At 54.1% G+C, this 25,458-nt stretch overlaps 2 protein-coding genes across 4 annotated transcripts; one reads left to right on the top strand and one right to left on the bottom strand.

Annotated features, from left to right (window-relative positions):
* The first annotated feature begins 13,678 nt into the window (after positions 1 to 13,678).
* Positions 13,679 to 15,283, top strand: LOC142357639 (uncharacterized). The gene is made up of 2 exons (XM_075409189.1): positions 13,679 to 14,175; positions 14,306 to 15,283. The coding sequence occupies exons 1-2, from the start codon at positions 13,701 to 13,703 to the stop codon at positions 14,974 to 14,976; spliced, it is 1,146 nt and encodes a 381-aa protein (XP_075265304.1). The 5' UTR covers positions 13,679 to 13,700; the 3' UTR covers positions 14,977 to 15,283.
* A 733-nt stretch (positions 15,284 to 16,016) lies between these two features.
* LOC142357638 (uncharacterized) lies at positions 16,017 to 18,737 on the bottom strand. Of its 3 annotated transcripts, none has more exons than XM_075409188.1 (3): positions 18,625 to 18,737; positions 17,018 to 18,126; positions 16,017 to 16,841 (listed from the first exon to the last, which is right to left on the bottom strand). In XM_075409188.1, exons 2-3 carry the CDS (start codon positions 17,832 to 17,834, stop codon positions 16,210 to 16,212), a joined length of 1,449 nt encoding a protein of 482 aa, XP_075265303.1. In that variant the 5' UTR covers positions 17,835 to 18,126; positions 18,625 to 18,737; the 3' UTR covers positions 16,017 to 16,209. The 3 variants fall into 3 exon arrangements, with proteins under 3 accessions (XP_075265303.1, XP_075265302.1, XP_075265301.1); XM_075409187.1 differs by having other exon boundaries at positions 17,018 to 18,231; positions 18,625 to 18,698; XM_075409186.1 differs by having other exon boundaries at positions 17,018 to 18,728.
* Positions 18,738 to 25,458: the final 6,721 nt, after the last annotated feature.

The raw sequence follows: 25,458 nt of genomic DNA, 5'->3' as shown, positions 1-25,458 counted from the left end.
TGTGCATGCGCGCACAATGCACATGTGTGTGCGCATGTACGAGCTTGTACATTATAGTCAGTACCCTACCTAGAGCTACTAAGTATCTCGGCCTACCCTCTCTCTCTAGAGACTGGACTCTGGAGGTACAGGGTACGGTAGGGTCCCTTCTTCCTACCTACCTACCTGTGGGCCGGATTCTGCACTTTATGCAAGGCGGGCATGCGTGTTATCGAGAGGACCGTTCCAGCTTCCTCGCGATCCGGAATTTCTTGTCGGCGCGTAAAATAAAGCCCGCTATTATAGCCTCCCGGGCGTACCAGACTGTAGTATAGATGGTATTATTTATACAGATCTATTATACTACCAGTGTCTCTAGTACTACCTACGCGTTTCGCTGGCTAGCTTGGTACCATGGTATGTACTATGTACTATGTACTTCTGAGTTCGTAGTGAGCAGTAGACAATACCAGTTCAATTCCTGGGAAGTCCACTAAAATGCGGCAGGTTGAATCAATGCTCGTAGGAACTGTAATATCCTTCGACCTTTCGGATTGACTTCGAGCTTGTCCGCGTTGTCCCGGCTGTGTACCATAGGTACGTACAGCGCGATTACCCCGATGCTCTCTCGATCGGCCCTGTGAGCCTCCAACATAAAATCTTCACACTTTCTTGAAGAATCCCAGCTTTATCAGGCTTCTCATGGCCTTGAAAAGAAAATCTTGCATGGTACGGTTAAAAAAGTGCAAAGTAGTTCTCTCAACGTCTGGCCAGTGGTGCTGCCTTGTGACCTTACGGGTCTGATGCAGAATTCTAGACCACGCCTGCCGCAACTTGGACATCAGGACTTGTAGCTGCCCCGGGAAAGTGTAGTCAAGAGCCGTGCACCCAACCCAAGGCATCGAGAAGTGCCTCGACCATCAACCAGTATCACCCAAAGCTTTCCTCGTGCACGGAGCGATTTTATCTAGAGTTGCGGCAGAACAAGCGCGGAAAGTGGGCATCGTCAAGCTGATAACATTGCGGCAGAGAGAGGTTGTGCACAGCGAGCTTGAGCTGGCAGGAGCCTGAGTTTGGACGCGGCTTCAGCGGATCCTGCACGGCTGCGTGTGCTGTACCCTCGCAAAGGTATCAACTTTCTCAGCGGTCGCGTTCTTTGCGTTTTGCCGGCGCCGCATTCCGGCGTGCTGCCAGCCATGTGAACTGCGGCAGGAAGATGTTCCACATTGTCGGTTTTCGCAGTTTGCACGAGGCGCAGGCGGTTGTTCTTGGCGCTTTCCAACGGCGGACTGCCACAGATACAGCTAGCCTGAACCGGACAGTACTTCGCGTGCAACCCGCAACCCGCCCGTCACGGGCCGACTCCGCGGGTGTAGTGTCAGTTGTTCCTGACGTCAGTTGTCTGGGTTTGTCAACAGGGCGGCTATCATTACTTGGCTGAGAGCCGGAGCTGTTTAGAGGCGGATATAAACCTTGGCAAGCGGCTGCCAGGCCCGACAACTATTCTTTCCGTTTCGGTTTCGGTCCAAGGTTTTCGGGGTATACAAGCACTCGCAGTACAAAGACGCAAAGAAGATAGAGAGCCAGGTCTTTCGAGAATCTTCTCAGAGGTGAAGCGGGGAGGATGAAGACGCCAAAGAACACGCACACAAAAGGGCGCGGATCCCATCGACACGTCCCGAGACCGGGGCCCGGGCCGGGGTCCCGAAACCCTGCGGGCGGCCCGGACGGAACTGCCGGAAGCCTGCAAGACGGTGAACAGCGGGGTTTTCGGAGCCGGCGCAACCGGAGGGGTGACACGCTCGTCGCCGCGCCGGACGAGGTGCCGGGTGGCCATCTGACAGGGGCTTTGGGGGACGGTAGGAGCAGTCGGCCGCAACGGCGAGGAGAGGAAAACTTGAGCGTCTCAGGCAGCTGCGAGGGGTCATGTAGTGGGAGCAGCAGCAGCCGTCCCTTGGGAGCCGGGGAGCCAACGAACATACCTCCCGGCCGTGGCGGCCATCAGCCAAAAGAAGGGAAGGGGGAGTGGGCAGGGGAGTTGTTCGACGAGACTGCGGGACAAGTCGACCCTAGAACCACTACCCATGCCGCGCAGATGCAGCAATATCGAAACCTGACAGCGACCAACTGGCCAGCAGCCGGATCTCGTTCCCAGAAATTGCGACCAGAGCTTGGTCCTGGCCCTAGCAACATGGCGGAGGGGGAGGGGGAGTACTGTGTGTCACAGTCTCTTTCAGTGGTGGAGGAGCCGTCCCCTTTGAGGCCCGGCTATGCGGAGGCTGAGGTAACGCTCAATTCCCAGGCCGTGGCATCAGGATCGGTCAGATCACGATCCGCCCCACACCGACCTAGACAGGCAAACAGTGCGACGGCGGCCCTGCCCAAAAAAGGCGGCTCGAGGGGCACTGGTTCAAACACGGCTCCAAAGATGTCCAGAAGACGGCAACTGCCAGCAGGGGAGGCAAAGGAGCAGCAGTCTCCTCCGGACCCGACACCTATCCACACGCTCAGCAATGATCTCCTTGCTGGAATCTTCCAGAAGCTCAGCACCAGCGAGTGGCGGTCCGTCATACCCTTGTGCTGCAGCCGTTGGCGAAACATAGTCGCTGGTTGTGGAGATCTATGGGCCCAGGTTGAGGTCTGTCCCTTTGAGAACAGCGGGGTGATCCGCCGTGTGAGCCCTAACCACCCAGAGGATAACTACTGGCAGATGGGAACTTCGGGGCAGATGTGGCTCGCCAGCAGCAGCCTCAGCAGAGACCGTGTGCTCCAGAGCCTGCTCCCCCAGGCCAGACATGTGCAAGCCCTGCTCCTCAGTTGCTTGTCGCTGACACTCGCCCCGGCCGCCTCTGACAACGGCGACGAAGACAGCAATCACTACCGGCGGATCGTCCGTGCTAGTGACTTCCAGGAGCAAGACCTGGTTCAGATTGTCCGTGCCATGCGAGGCACTCTGCGCCACTTCATGATCCGCGTCAGTGGACACATCACTACGCCTGTATTGATAGCCGAGGTGTGCCAGGCGCCCAACCTGGAGCTCTTGCACGCCGAGGTGGGCAACGTCGAGATTGATTGCTCTGTCATTGCACCGCTCAAGTGCCTGACGAGTCTTCGCCTTCGCCGCGACGAGCTCAGCCTGAGCCTGAACGAGGGGAGCATGAAGCTGATCAATCTACATCGTCTGTCGGAGTGCACAGAGCTGACACGGCTGAGCCTGGGGCTGGACACCCACCTCGACAGCCTCCCCTCGCAGATATTCAAGCTTGACAAGCTCCGGAACCTCGAGGTGGACCGCTGCAGTAACATGGGGCAGCTCCCGAGTGGCATCAGTATGCTCACAGGCCTTCACACCCTCAGCCTTGCAGGCAGCAGCAGCCTCCCGAGTCTGCCGCCGGAGATGAAGTCCCTGGCACAGCTCGTGAGCCTGAACCTGGACTTCTGTACCCAGATGAGCTACCTGCCAGAAGAGATTGGCTCCCTCTCCAACCTTCAGATGCTCAGCATGGAAGGAGGGTATGCCATCTTTGACGACGGGGTGCCGTTCGAGATCGGCTTGTGTAGCAACCTCCAGTCCCTCGTCCTGGCCGACACCCACATCCTCAGCCTGCCAATGCTCGGCCGAAAGCTCGCGCCCTGCACCAACCTGCAGTCTCTCTACCTCGACCACAACGACGACCTGCAGATTGAAAGCTACCCCGAGGAGATAATGGCTTTGCCCAAGCTTTGCACCCTCAGCATGCGTAAATACGAGCGCCACTCCTGGTCAGTCATCTCCACGCGGCACATCGCCAAGATGCAGGAGGAGGCCACACAGCTACGTCTTCAGAAAAGGCGAGTTTTACAGATTCTCCTGTGATGCCCCACCGGAGAGTCAGGGCATCAGCCTGTCAACCGTGGCAGGCCGGGATAACGTCGTCGCTTTTCCCATCAGCGAAATCCAAGAGTCTCACTACGAGGGGTTTCCGGCTTCTATGACACTAAGCCGTGAGTAGCCGAGGCTTTCTGGTGCAAACGTATAGCATTCTTCCCTTCTGCAGGCCAGACCGTTCATAATAGATTTTTCCATATACAGCGTCACGAACCAGGGGCAGGCTCTTAGCATGTAGCAACTCCCGGAATTATCGGGGAATAAACCTCACCTTGTCTCAGTTTGCACTTGACGGCAAACTTGCATGGTCTGTCACGCTCAAGCTCCGATGTATCAGTGGCTGATGCGTGGCAGATCAGAACTGTAAGGTCGCGGTTTGAAAAAAAGTGTAACAGATGTGCCGCATATTTTCAGGGAAAGTTGGACAGAGCACATGCGGCCTCCTCACACTTCATCCTGAGATTCTGACTGAAGCAAAGACGCAACCTGGAAGTGAGCGGCACGCGGGCGTCCCCGCCCGTGTGTGACCTATCCCAGCCTATTCATTGACGTAGCGGCCCTGATCCGGCTACACCACATGTCTATTATCCAAGTCATCGATTTATCGGCCCTTACTCGATCTGCAGTGCTTGGCATCGTACCTAGAATTGGAAAGGTGCCGCTCGCATGCCTGTACGTCTTGTGGTGAAGACCTTGCATGTGACCTGAGCGTGCTGAGCTCTTGCAGGCCTGTATGTGCATGGCCATACATACACCTCCCATAGACATATGGTGAAAGTTTAATATCTGCCGTTGGTGGCAAGATGTACTTTGCTGTAATAGCCCAGACTTCCATACCGATTAGCGCATGCACAATGCCCCGCGCATTCACACCACTATGATTGATCGCTCGCCTGCCGCAATGGAATGACAGGATTCTGACCCCCGCCGTAGCTCCTCTTTGCTGTGCCTTATCTGACAGGCGGCCGCTGATCACCGGTACAAAACAAGCTGCCAGCTCCGGCTAACTGTACTCTTGCACCGCGAGCTTCCATATCCCTGAGGAAGTTCCATGCCGCATGTCAGGACCTCCGCCTCCAACCCCGCCCCTGCCCCCGTCCCACCAGTTCCTGTGGTCCCACCTCAGCATGGATGGCATCTGTTGATCACGTGTGGGGGCAGCAGCTACCTCGGCCTTGATCAAAATCATGGCAATCAACGCTGTCCGTTCCATCGGGAATTGCATTGCTACTACAAGGACAAGCCCACTATTGTTCTTCTCTGCTGGGTGGCATGGAGTGGGCCCTCTCGTGGGCCTGTGCTATTTTTTGGTTGTGCACTGTCTGCATACTGCCGGTCTGCCTTTAGCCAAACCGCACGTGCCACAGAATGATCAGACCTGAGGGGAACAGCATTGCAACTTCTCTAGGGGCATAGCCAAGGGCCCGCGGGAGATATTAGATAGCCTGACACACACGCCAGTGCCGCCGATGAAACTGCATCGAGATTTAGAGGAAATCTATTATTCATTGGTACATGAAAGACATTGTTGATTTGGCGAGTCGCAGTCTGTAGGTTCCCTGTGTAGTAGGGACGGGGAGAGGGAGGGCGGGGAGGAGGCAACTAGGGGCTACAGGCTGACAGAGGAGGGGGCAGTAGGCACGACCCCAAAGGGGGTGGGGGGGGGGGGGGGGGAGGGGGGCATCAAATTCAAGGACCTGAGGGTTGAGTCACGGACGATGCAACATTTACGGGATGACCATCCAGCAGTGCAGCAGGAGGAGCACCAGCAACGCAATCCTAGATGCTATCTATGGACCCGTTGCACCAGCAGCCCCTAGCAAGAATTCTTGGTCAGGCTGAGCGTTCAAATTCCATGGCCGGTGGTGTGATAGGCCCCTGAACCCTAGTGCAGCTACGCACAACTCGAAGTGGTATGACATCGGCGAGGGCGTATCCCTGGCCCCGGGGACTGGCTTATCTGGAGAAGGAGTGTGCAAGGGCTACCGTCGGTGGCACGTCGAGGCTTGTGGCATGAATACAAGTCGCAGATATTGCCTGGAAGGTCAAGACGGAAAATGGATCCATCTCGGCTTGGGGGAGGAGGCAGACAGATCTTGCAGATCGCAGGGAGCAACAGTACGCGCCATGACAGCAATATGCAGCCTGCAAAGTTCGGCATGTGTTTGCAGTGTGCACTTGCTACGTAGAGTCACAGCTGGTCCAGTTTGTTGGCGTGATTGCCACGCAACTCCGTGCACTCACGAAACGTGGTAGTCTTCACACAGAGTCGGGCGCACAAAAATCTTTAAACGTTTATATGCACAATGCTGCGTTCACATCAGCATGCTTACCAGCATGGCTCCATAGACCTTCACACGGGGCTGGTAGGGCGCTGGGCTTTGTCCGCAGCTTTTGCTGTCTTGCCTAGTTGTGTAATTTTGGTGATAGGTGGAGTCACCAGGGAGGAGGGGGGAGTGGGGTGGGGAATCCTATCGTGCAGCTGTAGGCTACATGACATGCGCAAACACAATGGCTTTGAGACACCGTCCCAGTACAGAGATGGTAGGATGCTGGCCTTGACGTGGTCGTGCTCTGTATATATATGTGTGTGCCTCGCGAGTTAGTTACATAGCACGGCGCTACGTAAGAAACATGGCAGCCTGTGTGTCGGTACGGAAGTCCAGTGTACCTAAAGCCTGTAGCTGCTCGAGGAGAACTATCACGCCTTTACCGATGGCTAGCGCGTGCCAGTTCACAACTTCCCCACATGGTCGCTTCCCCCATGGTTCTGTGAGTCGTTTCTCTGCTACAGTGGATCAATCTGAGTGCTGCCCGTAAAGCTGTGCTTAGACAGAGCGCAGAAAAGGATGAATCTTAGCTTTGCTTTGAAGTTGTCTCTGCAACAACATGGCTTGCCTGCTACCCAAAGCTCATGCCCTGCTGTCCAAGGGAACAGTTGTGGTGCCATTTCATTTATTCGAATGCGACAAACCGCAAGTTTTAGTATGCTTCCAGGTGGTTCAGAGCTGCAGTGTGATTGACCGGTCGAAAGGGAGCGAGGGGGCCGGGACAGACCGACGGACAGAGAGACATAGAGACACACAGGGAGGCAGGCAGATAGAGAGGGCGAACCTGTCACAGTGGCAAGGCCGGAGGGATGTACATACCATGGCTTCGGTCACATGACAGAGGGCACTTCATGCCCTGCAGGGTCACCCCCAGCCGCGGTGAGGTCTACTACATGATCCCTTGTGTGTACGGATAATCTCTCTCTCTCTCTCTCTCTCTCTCTCTCTCTCCACTGGCTGTGGTGCCCAGTGCATGTGTATAGTTTGCAAATCGATTGTCTGACATCCTCCGCGACCCCTGAGCTGACAATTTCCCGGCCCTGACTCAGTCCAAGAGCAGGGGGGCTCGCTCAGGGAGACAGACACAGTGTATCCGAATGGGCGGTGGGTAACGGAAAACGTCCAGCGAGGTGAGCATCGCTCCACAGAACTTCCTCCACGCGATCACGTCCTTCAGGAGTATGACGCGGGGAGGGGTCCAGTACCTTGCCTCTCGCACCACAAGCCAGGAGCAAGGGGCTTCGCGGCTGAGCCCCCCAAGCTGTGGCTGCTGTGGTCTGGTGGGTCTTGAATTGGCCTATGCTTGGCAGATCAGCAACGCGGCGTACCGTGGCCAAGTGTGCGTCGCCGACAAGAGGCAGGGGCTCCCGCACTTCGCACAGCAGTGACTTCCAGGCTGGTGACGGAAGGACATTACATGCCATTGCCAGGGGGCAGAAGGGTCGGCCTGCTGTTGAACCTGGACAGCGCTAGCGACAGCGCTAGCGTGGCGATTGCTGCAGCCTGGCCCACTAAGCACTGCATACAGCCCTCGTCCTTGTTGAGCCAAACCCCCCTAAGGGGCTCAGGCGGATTCTGCGCCATCTGTGCGTGCAATGGCCGCCGTGGCAAGACACACCTCATGCCCCATGCAGGGTTGGTGCCAGCCTTTATCATACAGTGCGAGTTGCTGTTGATCTTTAAAATGGAATATAGCATTCATTCATCTTCAAACATGGGATATCATTATTGTTTACAAGGTGACACGTGCCATTCTATCTGCCGCTTCCTCCGCAACAAATATAGGCTCAATGAGGTTTGAAGAATGGTGGCATGCATGTGGATACAAGTGTCACTTGTGAGACTCTTGCCCAGTGAATGTAGCGCATCGATCATCACACAAACTCATATGTACACCCGCTGCGACGTCCATTGCTGCCAGGGCCAGTGATGGACACACGTTATGCACGGGAGGTTTCTCCGGCTGTTGCAGGCCGGACCTGCTTCATGGATCAATGAATGCTGACATGCGTGTGACGTCAGATCATCTATACAGTCTGAGCGCATTCCCTGGCTTGCCGCTGCTGATGGTGGCGCCACACAAAACCAGCAGTCACAGCGAGCGCAACAGTGACGACTGTGGCAGCAGAAGCGACCACCACGACCCACATGGGCATGCCGCTGGCAAAGGATGATGATCTGTGATCATCGTTGCTGGCAGCCGCTGATGCTGTTCCAACCACGGCTGTGCTTTGCTGCGGCTCAAGGCGTGCGGAGCCTTCCGTGTCGTGGCCACTGGGCGGGACAGTGTTGGAGGCCCTTTTAGCTGTGTTCCATGAGGGCAGAGTTGGTGGCGACACTGTGTTCTTCGGCGATTCGCCTGTGTATTGAGGGCTCCCAGCTGACGGCTTGGTCCATGTTGCCTGCGTTGGTGCACCGGGCTTCCAGGTACCGCTCCTCGTGTGGCTGCCGGGTTGCTTCTGCTGTAGACCACCTGCAGGGGTACTGCGTCCTGCTGGTGGGCTCTTCCACTGTCCGGCTTTGGGTTGTGGCTGTTTGCGAGGCGATTGTGCCCACTTAGTTGCCTGCTTGGTGTTGCTTGGGTCGCCTCCCCACTTTCCAGTATCAGTTGTTTTCCATGCCTGGCCGTAAGGCTTTGCTGCATGCTCGCCTGTCCGAGGTGATGGTTTCTGGGCCGACCATGGCCTCGCAGGACGGCTTCGGTTCGATCCCTGCCACTGAGCTTTTGATGCCGCTGCCTGCGGCTTTTGAACAGCCGGTGACTTGGCCCACTGTTTTGGCTGCGTGGGGGAGTTGCCGGTGGAGGAGGCCCACCCTTTTGTGTCGCCGGCATCCCCGGACCGGCTTGGGGGCTGTGCTGCCTGCCAGCTCTTGGTCGCTGGTGGCTGCCAGGCCGTCATTTGCTTAACAGCCGGCTTGCTCTTAGTGACTCCCTGCCACTGAGGTTGGCTGGTGGCAGTCTGTGGCTTCTGAGCAGTCGCAGATTTCGCCCACTGTTTGGACTGACTAGGGGCGCTACTCGTCCAGGAGCCCTTCCACGCCTGGCTCTTCTGCTTGGCTGCTTGCTGACTCCCCGCCGCAATTGTCGGCTGCTGGGATAGCCACGGCTTTGCAGGGCTGCTCTTGACAGACTTCTGCCACTGGGGCTTGTCAGCTTTCCACTGCGGCTTTTGGACTGGCTTAGAAACCTGTGAAGCTTTGCCGGCCCATGTTCCATGCTGTGCAGCACTGGCCGTGTTCTGCGCCCATGATTTCTGTCTCTGCGGAGCACTGCTTTTCCACCATGCTTGCCAAGTCGGCTTGGCTGTCCAACTCTGGGGACCTGCGCCTGAAGCAGCCCCCTTGCCTTGTCCGCCTTTGCCAGCCCCAGACCACTTTTTCGCAGCCTGTTTCTTCCAGGCACCTTTCCACTTGCCAGCAGAGTTGGTTGGAACGACCGGATTGTCTGGTGGCTGATACTCACCGATCGTGAATTTCTCATCGTACTTCCAGTCCCAGGGTTGCTTGATCCAGTCCTCAGTGATGCGAATATAGCGGATGCCTGTCCGGGTCTTGCCCCCAGAACTGAATGTGTAGCTGTAACAGCCGGTTGCCACACACACACACACAGTAGCAGCAAGTGGACTCAGTGTCGGTAACAGCAAGACTTGGCCTGGCGGTACGAAACATTAGCGTTCTGATTCTGCCTCTGTCCCCAGCAACGACTCTCTCAGGTCGCCAGCCATCATCAAGCGAATTCGGCTGTCCTTGAAACTCAACGCCCTCTGAGAGATGCAAAACATCTTGTAGGGAATCATACCTGAGGTGAATATCTCCCTTTGGCTCCTGAACCATTGAGGGGTAGGCGTACTCCAGCAGGACATCATAGTCGTCCTCCAGGTCTTTCGCATAGGGAAACGTTGTACCAGCATCATACGAGAGAGCGATGGTCATGGGGCTGAGCTTCCTGTGGTCCGGTTGCTTTGCCCCTCGCTGATTGTCGAAGAGGATGGCGATTGCTCCACTTTGCAGCATCATCGCCTGGACCGCCTTGTTTGGGTTGGGAAGAATCGTCCGGGATGGGTGACTCCAGCTGCGGCCATCATCCTTGGACAGGGTCCTCCAGATGTTACCATCGCGGCGGTCTCTGAAGAAGGACAGCAGGAAGTTGTTGGCAAGGCGGACAATGGATGGCTGCACAAGCGCCATGGGAGGCGGGGCCATCATAGCCAGTGGCTCCCATGATTTGCCCTCGTCAGTGGATCGCTGCACTTCCGAATACTGGCTCTTGTGGTCAAAAAGACCCTTAGGAGTGTGATAGACAGGCAGCAGCCAGCTTCCGTCGAGGGCCTGGATTGGATGATTTCGTAGGAAAGTTCCACTGTGCTCAATTATAGTCTTCGGCTTGCTCCACGTGCGGCCACCGTCCAGTGAAGTCAGCTGCATCACGCGCGACGTGCCCTGATCCCTCCCCTTTTGACTGGTGTGCATGAGATGCAGTGTGTCACTTTCTTTGAGATAAAGCCAAACAGGGTTTTGCGCGGATCGTCCTGACTCCACCGACACCTCAACCGGATCGCTCCATTTGTTCCTCCATCGCTCCAAGCGAGAGTAGGCGATCGCAACAGTTCCGCGACCTTCCGAGCCACTGAACCAGGCCGCGTTCAGCTCCCACTTGCCGTCAGTTTTGCCGGGAGGATAGCGGAGAACGAGCTGGGAGGCGTGGTGGCTGGCGCTGGAGGGCTTGAAGAGAGCGTCCCAGTACTTGGCCTGAACGAATGGTGCAACGGTGCGATGGAGAGGTCTTTTCAGCGTTAGTTAGCGTCGGTCTACAGTGCACAGACCACGACGCGCGTGTTGGGGCGGAGCGTCACGGCTACGAAGCAGTGAGAACATTTGTGGTCGGCGATCGAACCCGGGCCGCTTCATCGACCCTGTATGCTGCTCCGTCGTACAACGGGATCCGGTATTCAAAACGCGTCAAGTTAAGGCATCTCCCGCCTTGGCCAGCGCTTCAGCCTTCGCATGTCGAAGGATGCAGCAAGTGGTTGCAGCAGGTTTGCGTGATAGCCGTTCACCATCCCCGCAGAACTTTCGTCGGGTGTGTTCCATCGCCAACTGCGCATAGTGCTGATATGGAAGCCGATTTACTTCGAGACACGAAAGTGTTTCAAATTCCCACTGAGTCTTGTGCCACCGGCAGGGCCCTCACCTTTTTGTTCCACCGGACGACGCCGTCGCGCACACCGAAGCGCGTACACTCAATTCGTCGGACACTGTTACACCCGTCGCTGCTGTCATCATCCCGGTCGCTGCTGTTGTCATCATCGCCACTCTGCGCTGAAATTTGTTTCGAAATTTGGTCCTTCGACACTGAATGGGCCTCCTGTGCTTCGTCGGTGGCGATCGGTTGTGGACCTTGTGCAGTGCCGTTGGGCAGATGGGCTGATGGATTTGCTAGCAGCTGCCAGTCAGGCCGTGCGGCAAAGCAATCGTTCGCCGACAGCGATAGCAGCAGGATGCAGGCCACCGTTTCTACGCGTTTCGTTTTCATCCCGAGGATCTGAATTCTTCCCTCGTGGTGTCGCGTTATGTTGCAACGCCCTCAACCTGTCCGTCGCCGTGTCCAGCGTGCAGCAGAAGTTCACCATTGATCGATGCGAACCGTTACTTGCGGTTGTGGCTCTAGCTAGAGAGAGTCTATAGCTGCCATGCCGGCCATGGGGCACAATTTGGCCAGCTGATAATTCTTGACGCCCGACGGCCCCCACCTCCAGAGCATTCGAGAATTTGGAGTTTCTAGAGGTAGGTACAGGCTGGCTGCATGATGGGCCTAGTTGGACAGATCAGCAAAGTCTCTCGTCAATTTTTGTCCAAATTGCATGATTTTTTCACCAACCTGCATGATTTTTCAAGCTTTAAATCTTTCATGGAATCCCTTCTCGAGATAGGGTCTATTTTCAAAACCCTAAAAACCCTAATCCGGCCCTAATAATACCCTAGGGACTTTTCTTGAGAAGGGATTCCATGAAAAATGGCAAGGACCTTCATGGCTATCTTCCCAGCTAGGTTAGACCTCAAATGGTTCAAAACCCACGAGAGAAAATTCAAACCCCTGATAACCCTATTTTCCCACTGTTAACAGCTGAAAACCTAGCGGGCCCCCCTGTTCGGATCAATCATTAATCCGATGACGGTACCGTACGAGTACTCGTAGTAGTCTTAGTATGATCTTTATTGATTTTGTGATCATTATTGAACAAAATTTGTTAAATACTCGATTAAAAGATGACAGTTTTGTATGTATATGACGAAAACACAACTTTTTGCTCAGACCCCAGAATGAAAAGCTGACAAGCTCACGATTTAAAGCTCGGGAAGTTTTTCCGGGGCCTCTTTTCAGCTCCTCATTCCGATGAAAACTCGAAATACAGTGTGGGAAAAACCTCAACTAGAGCGATCAAGCAGCCAGCCTGTACCTAGTAGGGTTACACAGTATCAGCTGGTCCAGCGGCTCCCACACTCAGGCGCCAGGCCACAGCCCACAGCCCACATAATATCGCTCGCTATGTGTAGGGCCCACAGGTAGGGTCGGCAGGTGAGAGGTTGGTATATGGTCAAATGAATATATATGCGGTTGGCCGGCGGCTTCTCTAGAGAGGGTACTGTACAAGTACTAGTACTGTACTAGGCGATCGTGTAGAACGTTCTAGGTACTACAGTCAGGGTTCCTCCTGCTACAATACGTACAGTAGCGCGTGGTTGGCGTAGATACGCTTGGGGTACGTAGTTATAGAGTACCGACTTCGAAACGTACGCGTAGGCAGTCGCCAGTATATGCAATCGTACAAACGTCAATTCGTGCTCGTATGTCTCCGCCATAGAGTATACGTACAAGCACGCGTGCGCGTACGTTTGTTTATAGCCACAAAAAATGCATTTACTGCACGTAAAATACGTTAAAGTATCGCTACATTCACCATGGGCGTTTGACGTTCGTATGCATGTGGTCACGATCGATCGATGGCCGGAGCTCGATCGAGCAACAATAATAATATTATGAAAAAAAAATCGGCCATGTTTAATATGTAGGAATCGTACTCGTACTCGTACGAATACCGTAATCACATGTCAACGTATGTAATTCAATCGATCACATGACCGATGAGAAGAGAGAGAGAGCTGACGGAGAGACGGAAAGAAGCTCAGCGCATTTTCTCTGTTCAGTGTGCACAGAGCGCGCAGTGCCTGCAATCAACCCCACTTCCGCGTCGACTAGTTTCATTTCTCGCCCAGCAGCAGCCTCGCCGTACCTAGAGTTGCTTCAGGCGTGGATAAGCTGCGCTCTTATCCAGCCGTCCAGACCGCTGCCGAAGTACGCTGCGCATATTCAGGCAAGCATGGCTGGCAGAAAGCCAAAAGCACGCCAACTGGCTTCTCACAAGAATGCCGACACCAAGGTCAGGGAGAAGCCATTTCCACTTCGTCGCAAACTGTGCAGAATCGGCCTGTGCACCCTGGATGCAGAGCAGCACTTAGAGGTTATGAATAGGCTTGTGGAAGCCTGCCCATCACTGGCCAGTGTCTGGAACTCGGAGAGGAAACGGCACAAACCAACTGGTACTGCAAGGAAGAAAACAACACCCAAACCCAGAAAAGTGAAGAGACCAGACCTAGTTAACACCCTAAAGGCAGAACAGTCACGGATTCTGTTCGGTTTGCTCTTTGGGAGGGACCTGGAGAAATTCGTCGAGGATATGCTGCGGACACGCAAGTGGGCCCGCAAGCGCAAAGACAACGAAGTCATGGCAGAGGTTCTCACTATCTACTGGCAGCGCGAGAAGAATCCAGTCACTGCAGCAGATGTCACGAAGTACTTCGAGCGGGTGGGGAACCAATCAATCCAGCCAACTGCTGAGTTCTTGGCCATGGTTGATCCTCTGTACCCATTCCCACCTGAGATTCCCGGCCGGAAGTACCAGTCTGTGGATTGTGGCAAGGCTCCGAAGAACGCATGCGGTCAGTGCCTGTTTCTGAAGCATGCCCTGAGTCCTGAAGTCCTCTGTGCTGTGTCCTACTGCCTGGGTGATTGCGGCCCGTCCTCTGCTTTGCTTTCTCAACCGCACGATCTGTCTGTCTATATTTGCAGGTTTCGCCAGGAAGAGGCTCGCTGACTTCGAGCCAGACGACTTTGAAGATGACGATATTGAGGACCCCTGCGACATGGAGCTTGAGCACTTGACCCAGGAGGAGATTGTGTCACAGCCCGACACAAAGCTTCTTCAATTGAAGGGCCATCTCGAATTGAAACCTGTGTTTCATCTGGACCCCTCGCTGGCATTGGTGAAGGATGATGCGGAAGCAAAGCCTGCCCCGCCCTCAAACGACATTATCATGCGCCTGAAGATGGAGGCATACGACCAGCCGGATATGGGCCCCTGGGACCGGGTCAAGAAGTGCGACCCGGATGCCATGTGTGATGAAGACCATGGCTCATGGGCACTCAAGAATGAAGATTACCCAGGGGGCTCTCCCATTTGGCACTGCCCAGGCTCTCCGAAGATGGAGTTCCTTGGCTCGCAGGACTCCCTCATCTGCAGCCAGCCTGAGGTCTACTCCCCAGCAAAGCTCGAACATAGCGTCAAGCATGACAGAGACGCCACCGTTGCCAAGTGTGCAGCGCCTCCCCTGGAGACTTCTGCTGGCGCTTGCGACGACTCTACTTCACCTCAGCTTGTTCCGCTCCCCGAAGGCCGCGCAACCACGATCGATTTTGTTGATGATGTGATTCTCAGCCCTTTGGACCTGCAGAGCGCGTAAGGCAGACACCCGCCAAGGTGCTGTCCGCATATAAGCTGCCGTTGTCTCTAGGAGTGATTCTTCCGGGCTCTGCGCAGCAAGGGCAAGCGGCCGCTCATCCCCGATACTGCTCTTGTTTTCCCGCAACGGCCACTTCGCCGGCAGTTGTTTACATGGAATACCATATCGTATAGCGCGCACGAGGGGTGCAGAGTGATCTGTACTACAAACTCTGCCCCTGGAATAGACATAAATCCGCGAATAATGTATGATAGTTACGATATGTGCTGTACATACAACACAGAAGCTTACATCCAATAGACAAAATGTGTGGCTGCGGCAGATGCAGCCCTTCTATAGACATGGAACTGAGTTCAGCAGCTGCTGCAGTCCTACGCAAAATTATTTCAATTATTTCCTTTTTCCAGCACACCAATGCTGGCTAGGCTCCTGTGCGGTGCGGACGGTGGTGCTGAAGGTGCACATATCATGGGCAGTTTGGCCGTCTCAGCCGCCTTTTGGCATGTTTGGACTGTGCTCACTTTTTCCCGGGGGGGGGGGGGGGGAGAGGGAGGTTGATCTGTGCTCCACGGCACACTCACGCACATACACACACACACTTTTTGTCATGGTCGGGAACTGATGTTGACTTACAGGATGACCCATCTTCTGACTCAAGACTGTAGTAAGCCATGTTCTGCTTGGTGAGCTGCCGCCAAGATGCCAAGCTACCGTGTGATGCAAGTTGCAGCCATTGGTGTGCATTTCATGTCTGCCCGAGGTCGGCAGTTTTGGAATGATCTCTGTGTTGAGAGGACCGCCGGATATGGCTGTCCATGTCAGGGCCCTGAGTCACTGTGGAACGGCAACTCTTGGCATTCTTGAAGGAGCTGCCATTCCTCTGGTAGTGCATGGCCCTGTGATTCTGCCTCTCCTCCACATTCTGCACGCCCTGTGGTTGTGTTGCACCACTAACATGCGTGCTGGTAGTGGAATTATGCTTGCGACAACTGTGGCCGAGAATTCCTGTGGCCGAGAGCACATGTATAGGATAGTAGTGATGTTACAGCAGTACCAATGTTGAAACAAATATGAACTGGCCAATTGCGTTACAAAGTATAAGAATAATGACACGTTTTTTTTTTCCGGCGTAAATATTGTGCCCCTAGCTACCAGCTAGAACTGAGCAGGCACCCCCGGTTTTCTGTGCCTGCACTGTTCTGTATATTGAATATTCGACTCCACCACGAGGTTCTATCTATAGGTTCGATCTGTGTTCATGAATCTAGCGAAATTCTGCATGTCCGGGTCGCACACCCAGTCAAGTATGCCCGGTGACCACAGAGGATCATCGCCCCAGGTGTCCATGTACGGCATGAGTGGACAATACTCATACCAGCTGTTGTCAGGAGAACCCAAAGCAATGGGGGCGGACGCGGTGTGAAATCCAAGATGAACGCCTTGGCGTGTTTTAGGATGAAAGTGTGCGGAGTTTTCCTGGTAGCAGAGATCCATGCAGGCTCCAACGCCAAACACGCCATCAGCAAGCTCCTCCTGGGATTTGGTTGTGGTCTCATCTGAAGGCTTGCTTGCGAAGATGGGGCATCCATGATGATATCTCTGGGGGTGCTGGGAAGAAGGGGGGCCTCTGGCAAGCAGAGGTTTCAAGAAGACTGGATCACGTCCTGTGGGACAACTGCCATCCTTGGTATGACCGCCATCCTTGCAGTGCATGGACTCCAAGCGGTGGAAGCAGCGGTCATTGCCAAAGGTCGGTGCCTGTCGTGATGGAGCTTCAGCATCTTGCTCGAGGAACGGTGCGTCACAGTGACGTGTCAGGTCTGAGAGGTCCTCCTTCACCTCGGTAGGGTCAGGCACCAACGCCCCTGCATAGTCATCAACATGCAGCACATACAGATCAGATCACATAACCTATAAGCACATCACATTCCCAGCTAGCACATTGCATGAGAGCCAAAGAAACCTTAATCTAGATATGTGGCAAGGCATTTGCCAAACTGCAGCTCTGTACATTTCACAGCTGCTGATGCCCATTTCGCACCTTGCGCGGCCACAGCTTCTTGCCTGATCCCCACCCTCGCAGCACATGTGATGTTGTGCACCTCATGGAGCGGGAATGCTGGTGGCCAGGAGCGGCCTTCATTTTTCATCTGAAAATCGTGAGTTGGTACCAGCCCCTGATTCTCCTTTCGTTGGAAGCAATTCATAGCCTCGGCGAGGGATACTTCAATTCCCGGCACGGCCCGGTCCCAGTGGAGCGTCAGAACAATGGCCAAGATGATAAGCTCTGCATTGCGCCCCCATCCATGCTGGGCTTGTAGCACCTGGATGACAGGAAGGAGGCTGTCTCCATACAGGAGGCCAAGGAGCGTGAGCTCCTCGTCCTTGTTGGTCACAGACAGCACACACTTCCTCTTCACAGGTCGCAGGACCCGCCGCTTGCCAGTGCTGTTGCTTTTCCTCTCTGTGGACGCAACTGCGACCAGGCGGGGATGCTCTCTCGACGCCACGGCAATGACTGAGGCCCATTGCCCATCAGTCAGAGTGCACTTCCCAAACCGAATGAGACCCCGGCGAGTGATATTGTCGTCTTTCTTCCCCCCCTCACGCGCAGCGTCGAGCTCTCGTCTCTCGGCTAACAGCTTCGGAATGAGGTAGGATAGAAAGTCAGAAAGGGGTCTCGGTGATCCCTCTGCGGATGATGTAGCTGGGAGCCTTTCCACACTGAGGGGCAATGGCCTGCTGGTTTTCAGTTTTCGAGAGCTGGAGGTAGGATCCGTAACCTGCCGCTTTCCCAAAGGAGTGCATGCAGCGGCCATTTCCTCTTTCAGACTCTCTGCGACTGCAGGACCAGCCATTCAGCAGACTGCTCTGGGAGATGAAACTCGACCAGATGTTGTGTAGCAAAGGCCACAGTCAAAGTCTGCTGGTCCCCATGTGCCGTGATGCAGCAGTGTGTGGCAGCTTGGTACAAGGTACGACAAAGGTGTCACTGACTGTGAAAACATGCAGTTGCCAGTTAGCATTCAAATGTGAGGCAGGGATTCGACCACTGGTTTGCCGCCTGGGTATGCGCAGTTATATGCAGGCCACGGAGGTGCGTCTGGGTTGAGCTTCAGTGCCAGACAAGCTTCTCACCGCAGCCTCTCACTGCAGCAACACCGCAGGACAGAGAATGGCACAATCCATGACATAGTGACAGCATGCATCATTCGCCAGATCTGCATATCCCATTTCATCTGCAGCTCGATATGGCTCAAGACAAACACTGTGTGTGAGCCCCGGCTAGACTACACATTCAGCGTGGTAGTGTGATTCAGCTTAGCACAAGATGGAGGGGTAGTGTAAAGCTCAGCACAAGAGGGAAGGCCGAAGCTTAGCCAGGAGGGGCACGGTTTGAAGAACGTCGCGAGCGGACTTGCTAGGTTACAAGTCCCCTGTTTGAATGACTGGGAATGAAACGATGATACCCACGTCCCCAAATCCCAGGTCCAGGCTTATGCAGCTGAATGAGTACAACCGCAGCGGAAAGCGATCGCCGGCGGCGGCAGGAGCGGGTGCCTGACGGATCGTGCTCCAATTGGGGAACGTAAAGCTAATGTGGCCGGTCGCGCTCAGCCGTGTAAAGGCAGGCCGGGTTAGGCCAACCTTTTACGCCTCAAGCTTCCCCACAGCTTCGAAGGTCTGTGCACATGTCAGCGACGAGCTTTCATGATCAGAGAGGTGTGACCCAACTGCAGACCATATTATCAGACTCATGGCATTTGGGCTCGGCACACACGCAGGCCCGCGCGCGGGCCCACAAATTCTGCGCCGCGTGCTGTGTTCGTAGTTCGTACCCTACCCTACGTAGGCCGTAGCCAGCAGCCGATCCAGCAGGTGAGCTAGAGGCATATCACGCACGTGTATCTCCGTTTGGGGGTCGTTTTGGTACAGTACCGCGATACTCGTACTTTAGCAGTACGTTGCATGCTACATGTCACGTTCAAATGATCATGATTCATGTCCGAGCATTTTTGGTACAGCACAGTAGTTAACACTAGTACTTTTAGTACTTACCGCTGTACTCTCGTAGTTTTGGTACCGCGGTAGTTAACGCTGTATTTGCCCATTTTCATGTGGGACGTGTTTCTTGGCCCCGAAACTGCTGCTGACCCCCGACGTTTAGATCTTGCCATGCAAAACCAAAACGTAGTCGGAAGTGTTTGAGAAAACTACGCCTAACGGGGCTATGTCGGTGCCATCGATTGGGCTTTGAAGCGGTCAAATCCATGCAGTATCGGTCCGGATGCTCTCAAAGAAGTTGCGATCTGTACCAAAAAAGTGCTGTACCAAAAGGACCCCCAAACGGAGATACTCGTACGAGTAGCGCTGGTGCAGGTGCACGAGTTGCGGCCCGCGTTAGTTTCGGTATATTCGTAAGTCTTACGTGTTCGTGAATTTGTATCTCCTACTCGATAGGGTGCGGTTCGATCGACAATTCGACATCAGACTCGGGATTCATACGAATTGTCTTCGAGATTGGGCACGATGGCATCAGCCCAAGTCGTATGAATATGTACTACTGTAGTACTAGCTAGTACTAGTTAATCTGGAATTAAGCGATATATAGCTCGCGTAGGCCGGGTACGGCACTTGTACAAGTATGTATTGGCGGCAGTAGGTACCTACCTAGAGGGTAGGACGTAAGTTATCGACTTCAGTTGCCCGCGCGGCGCGCGCCAATATATCCTCATGTTTCTTCAAGTTTCGTGTTGGAAGTGGTTTTGGGGTTCTTATTAGGCGCGGGTGTGCGAAGTTACCTGGTTTGGGTCGCAATTTTCCTCAGAATCCGGAGGGGGCCGGGGGGGGGGGGGGGGGGCAATTTTCTCACACTGGGTACTTGCTCCCCTAGTTTTCTCCCCTCATCCCCAGTATTTTACACAATATACATGTCCCACGGCCACGGTTGACATTGATATGTATCCTGCCGTCGATATTTGGCCGGCACACCAAACATGCACCTAGAGGCCGGCTCGGACCTTAGAATACCAAGTTTCGGACCGTAGTCTGTACCGAAGACCTTGATTTATGCAGTATGCACCAGAAGATGTGTCCGGGGGGTTGGTAGGGGAGGGTTAGGGGATCCAGGCGCACAGCCTTGTGCCTTTGCAATTGTCATAGCCTATGCCTGATGGCACGGCTTGTTCCGCCGTGTAACCATTCATGATGTTCTGGCAACAGTTCAGTCCTATGCATTTAGTACACACTCCATCTGGAGTTGCCAGTCTGGAGGTCCCAGTACTCAACACTGTACATCGGTCGGTCGCGCTGTAATTGTTGGGGGGCGCCCCAATCCGAGTGGGGGGGGAGGGGGGGACCTAAACCAGGTAACTTTCGCACACCCGCCTTATTACTATGATGTATTATTATTCTTATGTATTTGGTCATCATAATAAATAAAAATAATAGCAATAATTTATTATGAAAGGGATAGTAGAGATAGTGTTAAAAAAAAGTTGAGTACAGTACATCAAGGGATGTACACAAAAACGCTCCGCGGCTTGCCCCTAGCTAGAGTGACAGGAGGAATTCCTCCTGAGCTAGTGGCCTGGGCGGTAGGGATAGTATGTATACGTAGGGATAGTAGTAGCTATAGTAGCCCTGGTAGTAGACATATTCAAATACGTTCCTGCGATGCTCGTACGATCGGGAGGCACTGTACAGTGTACGCCCTCGATCCATGATTACGCCAGCTGCGCGCACTGGCCATGAAGGGAGGTACGGCCGTACAAATTCCGCACGGAACAAGCGTACAAAGTACAATTATGCCCGGGTGGTACGCGCCGCTGCGTATAGTGCGCGTATACCGCGGTCAGCGCTACGCGTAGTACTAAGAATCCTGGTAGTAGTAGTAGTAAAATGCCTGGCGACCGCCAGAAGTACACAAAGGACAGAATCCTGGTAGTACGTCTGGAATCTGGATGCGAATTTTTTTAATGTGTCCCCTTTCCTTATTTATTGGTTGTATTACGTCAGAAGGGACTAGCTCCATCTCATTCTCTTTCTCGAAGTACGGGCCGACGCCCTCACGGGTAGGGTTAATTACCTTCCTTCGTAAGCGCCGGGACACGACATAAACGGGTCTTTTTAGTGGGTTGAACTCCTACACTACCCTTGATCGGCAGCCCTTGACTCAGTGGGGTCCTGTCGTGATTGGGTGCCTACCCCCAATTAGGCCATGAGTCTCCGCTAAGCGGCGTCTGGTCTTCGAGACTCGAATCTTGGCTCGAAAGAGTGGGGCATGGGTTTTTCGACCCACGTTCTCCTGGGGGTGAAAAAAGCCCCCTTCGCTAGGTTCGCGGCACACACAGATCATAATGTATTATACATGTATATATTATTTTACACTCTAAAGAGTCTAAAGATATATGTAAGTATTAGTACTAGACACTAGTATGGAGCGAGCTCGCGAACGTATATATAATACGAGGGAGGAAAAAGATTCGAGACATTTATCACGAATAGTCGTCGAAATCATGCACGAGGGCGACAACCCGAGTGCGTGATTTCGACGACTATTCGTGATGAAACTCGAGACTTTTTCCGATCGAACTACATTTCCTCGGGGGAAAATCACGGAGTTATAGGAATATCACGATAAAATCACGGAATGTAATTCGAGTATATATATATATATATATATATATATATATATATATATATTTATATAGTAGGGTAGAGCTCTACCCTCCTAGTAGTTGAGCGTACAACTAAGCCAAAAATGGATCGTGCGGATCCGGCCGGCTGGTTAATTGGACTCTACTAGCTACTAGTACTTGTAGTTTCAAAAATGTTGATAGCCAGTGATCTCTAGTACTAGCTAGTGTCAGGAGCTGCCACAGAACCACGGCCAGGGTTCGTTCGCTGCCACGTCATTGATCCTTCTGGGAGGTAAATGTCGTAGCACCCTGGATGCATAATTGTAGGGAGTGAGATGTGATGTATGTACTCGCTGGAAGGGGTGAAGAATTCCAATGGAGGAACGTACATGAAATTCTGGACGGATGTGATTTTCAGGGATTATAGGGGGAAACGCGGGAGTGAATACGTAGGTCCAGAGGCGCACGTGCGGCGCGCACGTGCAGCACCCCCAGTACTAGTATATCCAGGTGTACGTACGTCTCGTGTACGGGCCCGAACGGCGTGCGGTAGGTACTGCCGGGGTGCGAGTAGCGATATAGGTTCACCTGAGCGCCGTGCGATGCCTCTTCCGCGTTTCATTAATCTCCGCATGTGCTAAGTGTCGCCGGCGGTGGGCGGTGCTGGATGGATCCCGCGTTGCCTACGTTTTTGAAGCTCAAGGAGAACGTGAGGGTGAAGGTGTAGAAGGTGCGGCCTGCCAGCGGCGGCGGCGGTGGAGACCCTGTAGACCCCGGCCCCCGCGGCATCCCCCGCGGAGCCCTGAGCGTACGCAGAACGGCCTTGGGCTGTCCGGACACTGAATGACCACTTTTTAATCCCTGATTTCCTGTGCTCTCGTGCGTCCGGGATTTCTCCGGGCGCTCCGAAATGCGGCCGGCCGATATGTCCTCGGGTTCTAGTGTTTGCGGACGCCGGGGTTTTCCGGGCAACTCACCACAGAACAGCATCGGCTGGCTGACAGGCACCAGTATCATACCTGATTAGTAGCGCTAGCTGGAGATGTCCTCGCTATCCTTGCCCTCGCTATCATACCTCACTAGTAGCTGTAGTACTAGAGTGAGAGGTTGGTTACAGGAGCAGTAGTACTCTAGTATAGGAGCAATAGTAGTAGTGGTATTACTATAGCCATTCGACACCGGATCAGGGGCAGCATGCCGAAATGATATGCACCACGGACCCAGTTCTCGGTGGGCCGGGCGGGTGCTGTTGCAACCAGGACAGTGAGTACACTGTACAGAACTCGTAAGCGGTTCAACTCCCCGCCAAGTAGCGATAAAGAGCGGCCTTATTACGACCTTTACGGCTTACCAATTATCTCTTACTAGAATATACCGCTCATTGTCAATTATTTTAACTCTCTTTATAATATCAGCTAGCATGTAGATAGCTGATAGAGAGGGTAGGTACCTACCCCTTCAGATAGTGTGTACACAACATTGAATCTAAAGGTACACACATGTGTGTACATGTGCATGTGTATTGTGTACGCACACTGGCCTCGATGTCTGTACGAGTACAATATGTGTCCAGTCATGCAGGGAGAACTGAGAAGCATCTGGAGGAGGAGCTATATAAACTCCTGATGCAAGTATCCGCAGAGGTACTCGTAGATACATTGTATCTGCACTGAGCTACACGTATGCTACCCACTAGTACACAGTACGTACTGAGAGTACAATATACGAACATCAGTATGTACGACGTACGAGTAGTCGACTGTCGAGACTCGAGTACTCTGTACTCCTGAAGGCCGGGATATAATATCTCCTATAATAATGTTTATGCCATGCGCGCGCGAGATGTAACATTGGCCGACCGATGTCGATGATCTCTAGTACCGGTGTCCGGTACGGTCCACGGCGCCGAGCCTCGTGCGTACACTTGTGTGGTTGAGTCCAATGCTAGTTCGCCTCCCTTCACCAGTCAGGCCTTGTCTGTGTCCCGATCCCAGCTCGGGCATGCTTATCCACGGGTCGCGCAGGTCACACAGTGCGCAGGAAGTTTCCAGCCAGCTGGGTGTGGTCCGCTGTCGCGTGATTGTGAGCCCTCAGATCCGCAGTGCTTGCCTGTTTGGTGTTCACGGCACAACCGAGGCCCACCTGTGAGGGGTGTGAACACGTACCTACCTGAAGGGCCGAAGGGTGTTTCACCCAGGACAACCGTCACTGAGAGCTGGTACCGATGGTGGTCGCCTGGGAGAAGAGCGGGTGAGAATCCAAGACAACAAGGCCGGCGATCAAAGAAGGAGGACACCCGAGAGGCGAACGTTAAGGGGGCAGGGCCTGCAGTAACTGTTCCGAAAGCCCCTGCTCTTACCTACCTCTGGCCTCTACTTCAGCTCAACTTTCGACCACTATCCGCATCCCTACAGGCAATCAGACACCGTTCCCGGCCAGCGAAACGGTATCCAGATTGGTTCCAATCTCCTACGCCAGGGCTTTGGGCCAGGGTACTCGTGTCTACCGGAGATTTGGCCTGGTGGGGTGGTCGAGGGGCGCGAGTCTCTCGTAAGCTGCACCCCAGGCATTTTGAAGTGCACTCTCGCCAGCCATGGGGTGTGGGCCGTCGTCAGACGCGCTTGTGAAAGACCCCTCGGCAGATGGTTCCAGCGAGAGGTTGTCGCGCGACGATGGTCGTCTAGGTCCATTGGAAGCTCTGAGTGGTATACATCTGTTGGAGGACCAGGGCGTACGGTGGCTGCAGCCCACCCTTTCTGCCATCACAGAATGCACCGAGGTGTCGGACTGCACACATCGCAGCGTCATGGGTGTTGGTAGCCGGCGCGTGTCTCGCGCTTCCTCAATGACAAGCCGTATCGGCCCAATAATCCCAGCCACGTGAGCCCGCGGTCAGATGTCCCAGACGTGGACATCCAGCCCTGGGACGCTACGTGTGCAGTCGCACACCTGCACAGCAAATCGGCGAAACGACAGTTGGAACAGCTCGTCCTATGCAACAATAATGTAACCTCAGCACTGCAAACTCGCAATGGCAAAGTTACCAGCTGCCGGAGAACTTAGCGCGGGAGACAAGTCATGGATGCGATTTTGCTTCCTTGCAGTAGTACCCTAGTAGTAGTAGTAAAATGCCTGGCTGGATTTTGCTTCCTTGTACTTCCGCTTGGCTCTCATGTAAGCTGGAGTATACGGGCCTAGGGCGTTGCTCCCATACAGTTTCGACAGTGACCCATGGCTGAACCTCCTCATGATCCCATAGCCAGTTCTATCGACTGCACCCCGCCTCATTTCCTCTGTAACCCTCCCCCCCCCCCCCCCCCCAGCCCAATCACTTAGACTGATGCACACGAACATGGAAGCCAAGAGTCTCATTGCAGAGTTAAGCAAAGTTGACCATAGGCAAAATAAAATTGCGGCCCTTGGGGCCACTCATCAGGTCCCAGTGTGTTGTTAGGCACAGCACAGGTGTATTCGTGTCACTTTTGCCGCTTGAACCCCATGAAAGCGTTGAACTGCAGCCTGTCTGCTTGTGCTCAGTCATAGATGGCACACCCCTCGAGCACGAGCAGCACTCACAATGCATCTCCCCTGTTTGTTGATCTGCTCGGTGCCCGCGAACTAGGATGCCCGCTGCAAGGGACTGGGACAGGAGGTAAGAGGAGGGGAGGGCTGAGATAAGAGAAAAACTGCCGTTGGAAGGGTTGGGACTACGGGGTGGAGCCCCCTGTGCGTGGAAATCATACGGTTGAGTGAACCGTAAACAGTGGGAGGCATGGGTGGGAACGGGCGAGGAGGAAACAGGGGCTGGGAGTGGGAGCAGCATCCATACGCAGAGCGGAGG

Source organism: Convolutriloba macropyga, unplaced genomic scaffold (genome assembly GCF_964194025.1).
Source record: "Convolutriloba macropyga unplaced genomic scaffold, txConMacr16.3 SCAFFOLD_2561, whole genome shotgun sequence".
NCBI classification, from domain to species: Eukaryota; Metazoa; Xenacoelomorpha; order Acoela; family Convolutidae; genus Convolutriloba; species Convolutriloba macropyga.
The sequence above is the reverse complement of the archived record's forward strand: the minus strand, read 5'-3'. Positions and strand labels throughout refer to the sequence as shown.

Bases quoted from the DNA above. Each gene is read 5' to 3' on its own strand.
- LOC142357639 (XM_075409189.1), top strand. From the start codon at position 13,701: ATGAATAGGCTTGTGGAAGCCTGCCCATCACTGGCCAGTGTCTGGAAC. The intron at 14,176-14,305 runs GTCAGTGCCTGT...CTATATTTGCAG, and splicing joins GGCTCCGAAGAACGCATGCG to GTTTCGCCAGGAAGAGGCTC.
- LOC142357638 (XM_075409188.1), bottom strand. From the start codon at position 17,834: ATGGCTGGTCCTGCAGTCGCAGAGAGTCTGAAAGAGGAAATGGCCGCT. The intron at 16,842-17,017 runs GTGCGAAATGGG...ATGACTATGCAG, and splicing joins AGAAGCTGTGGCCGCGCAAG to GGGCGTTGGTGCCTGACCCT.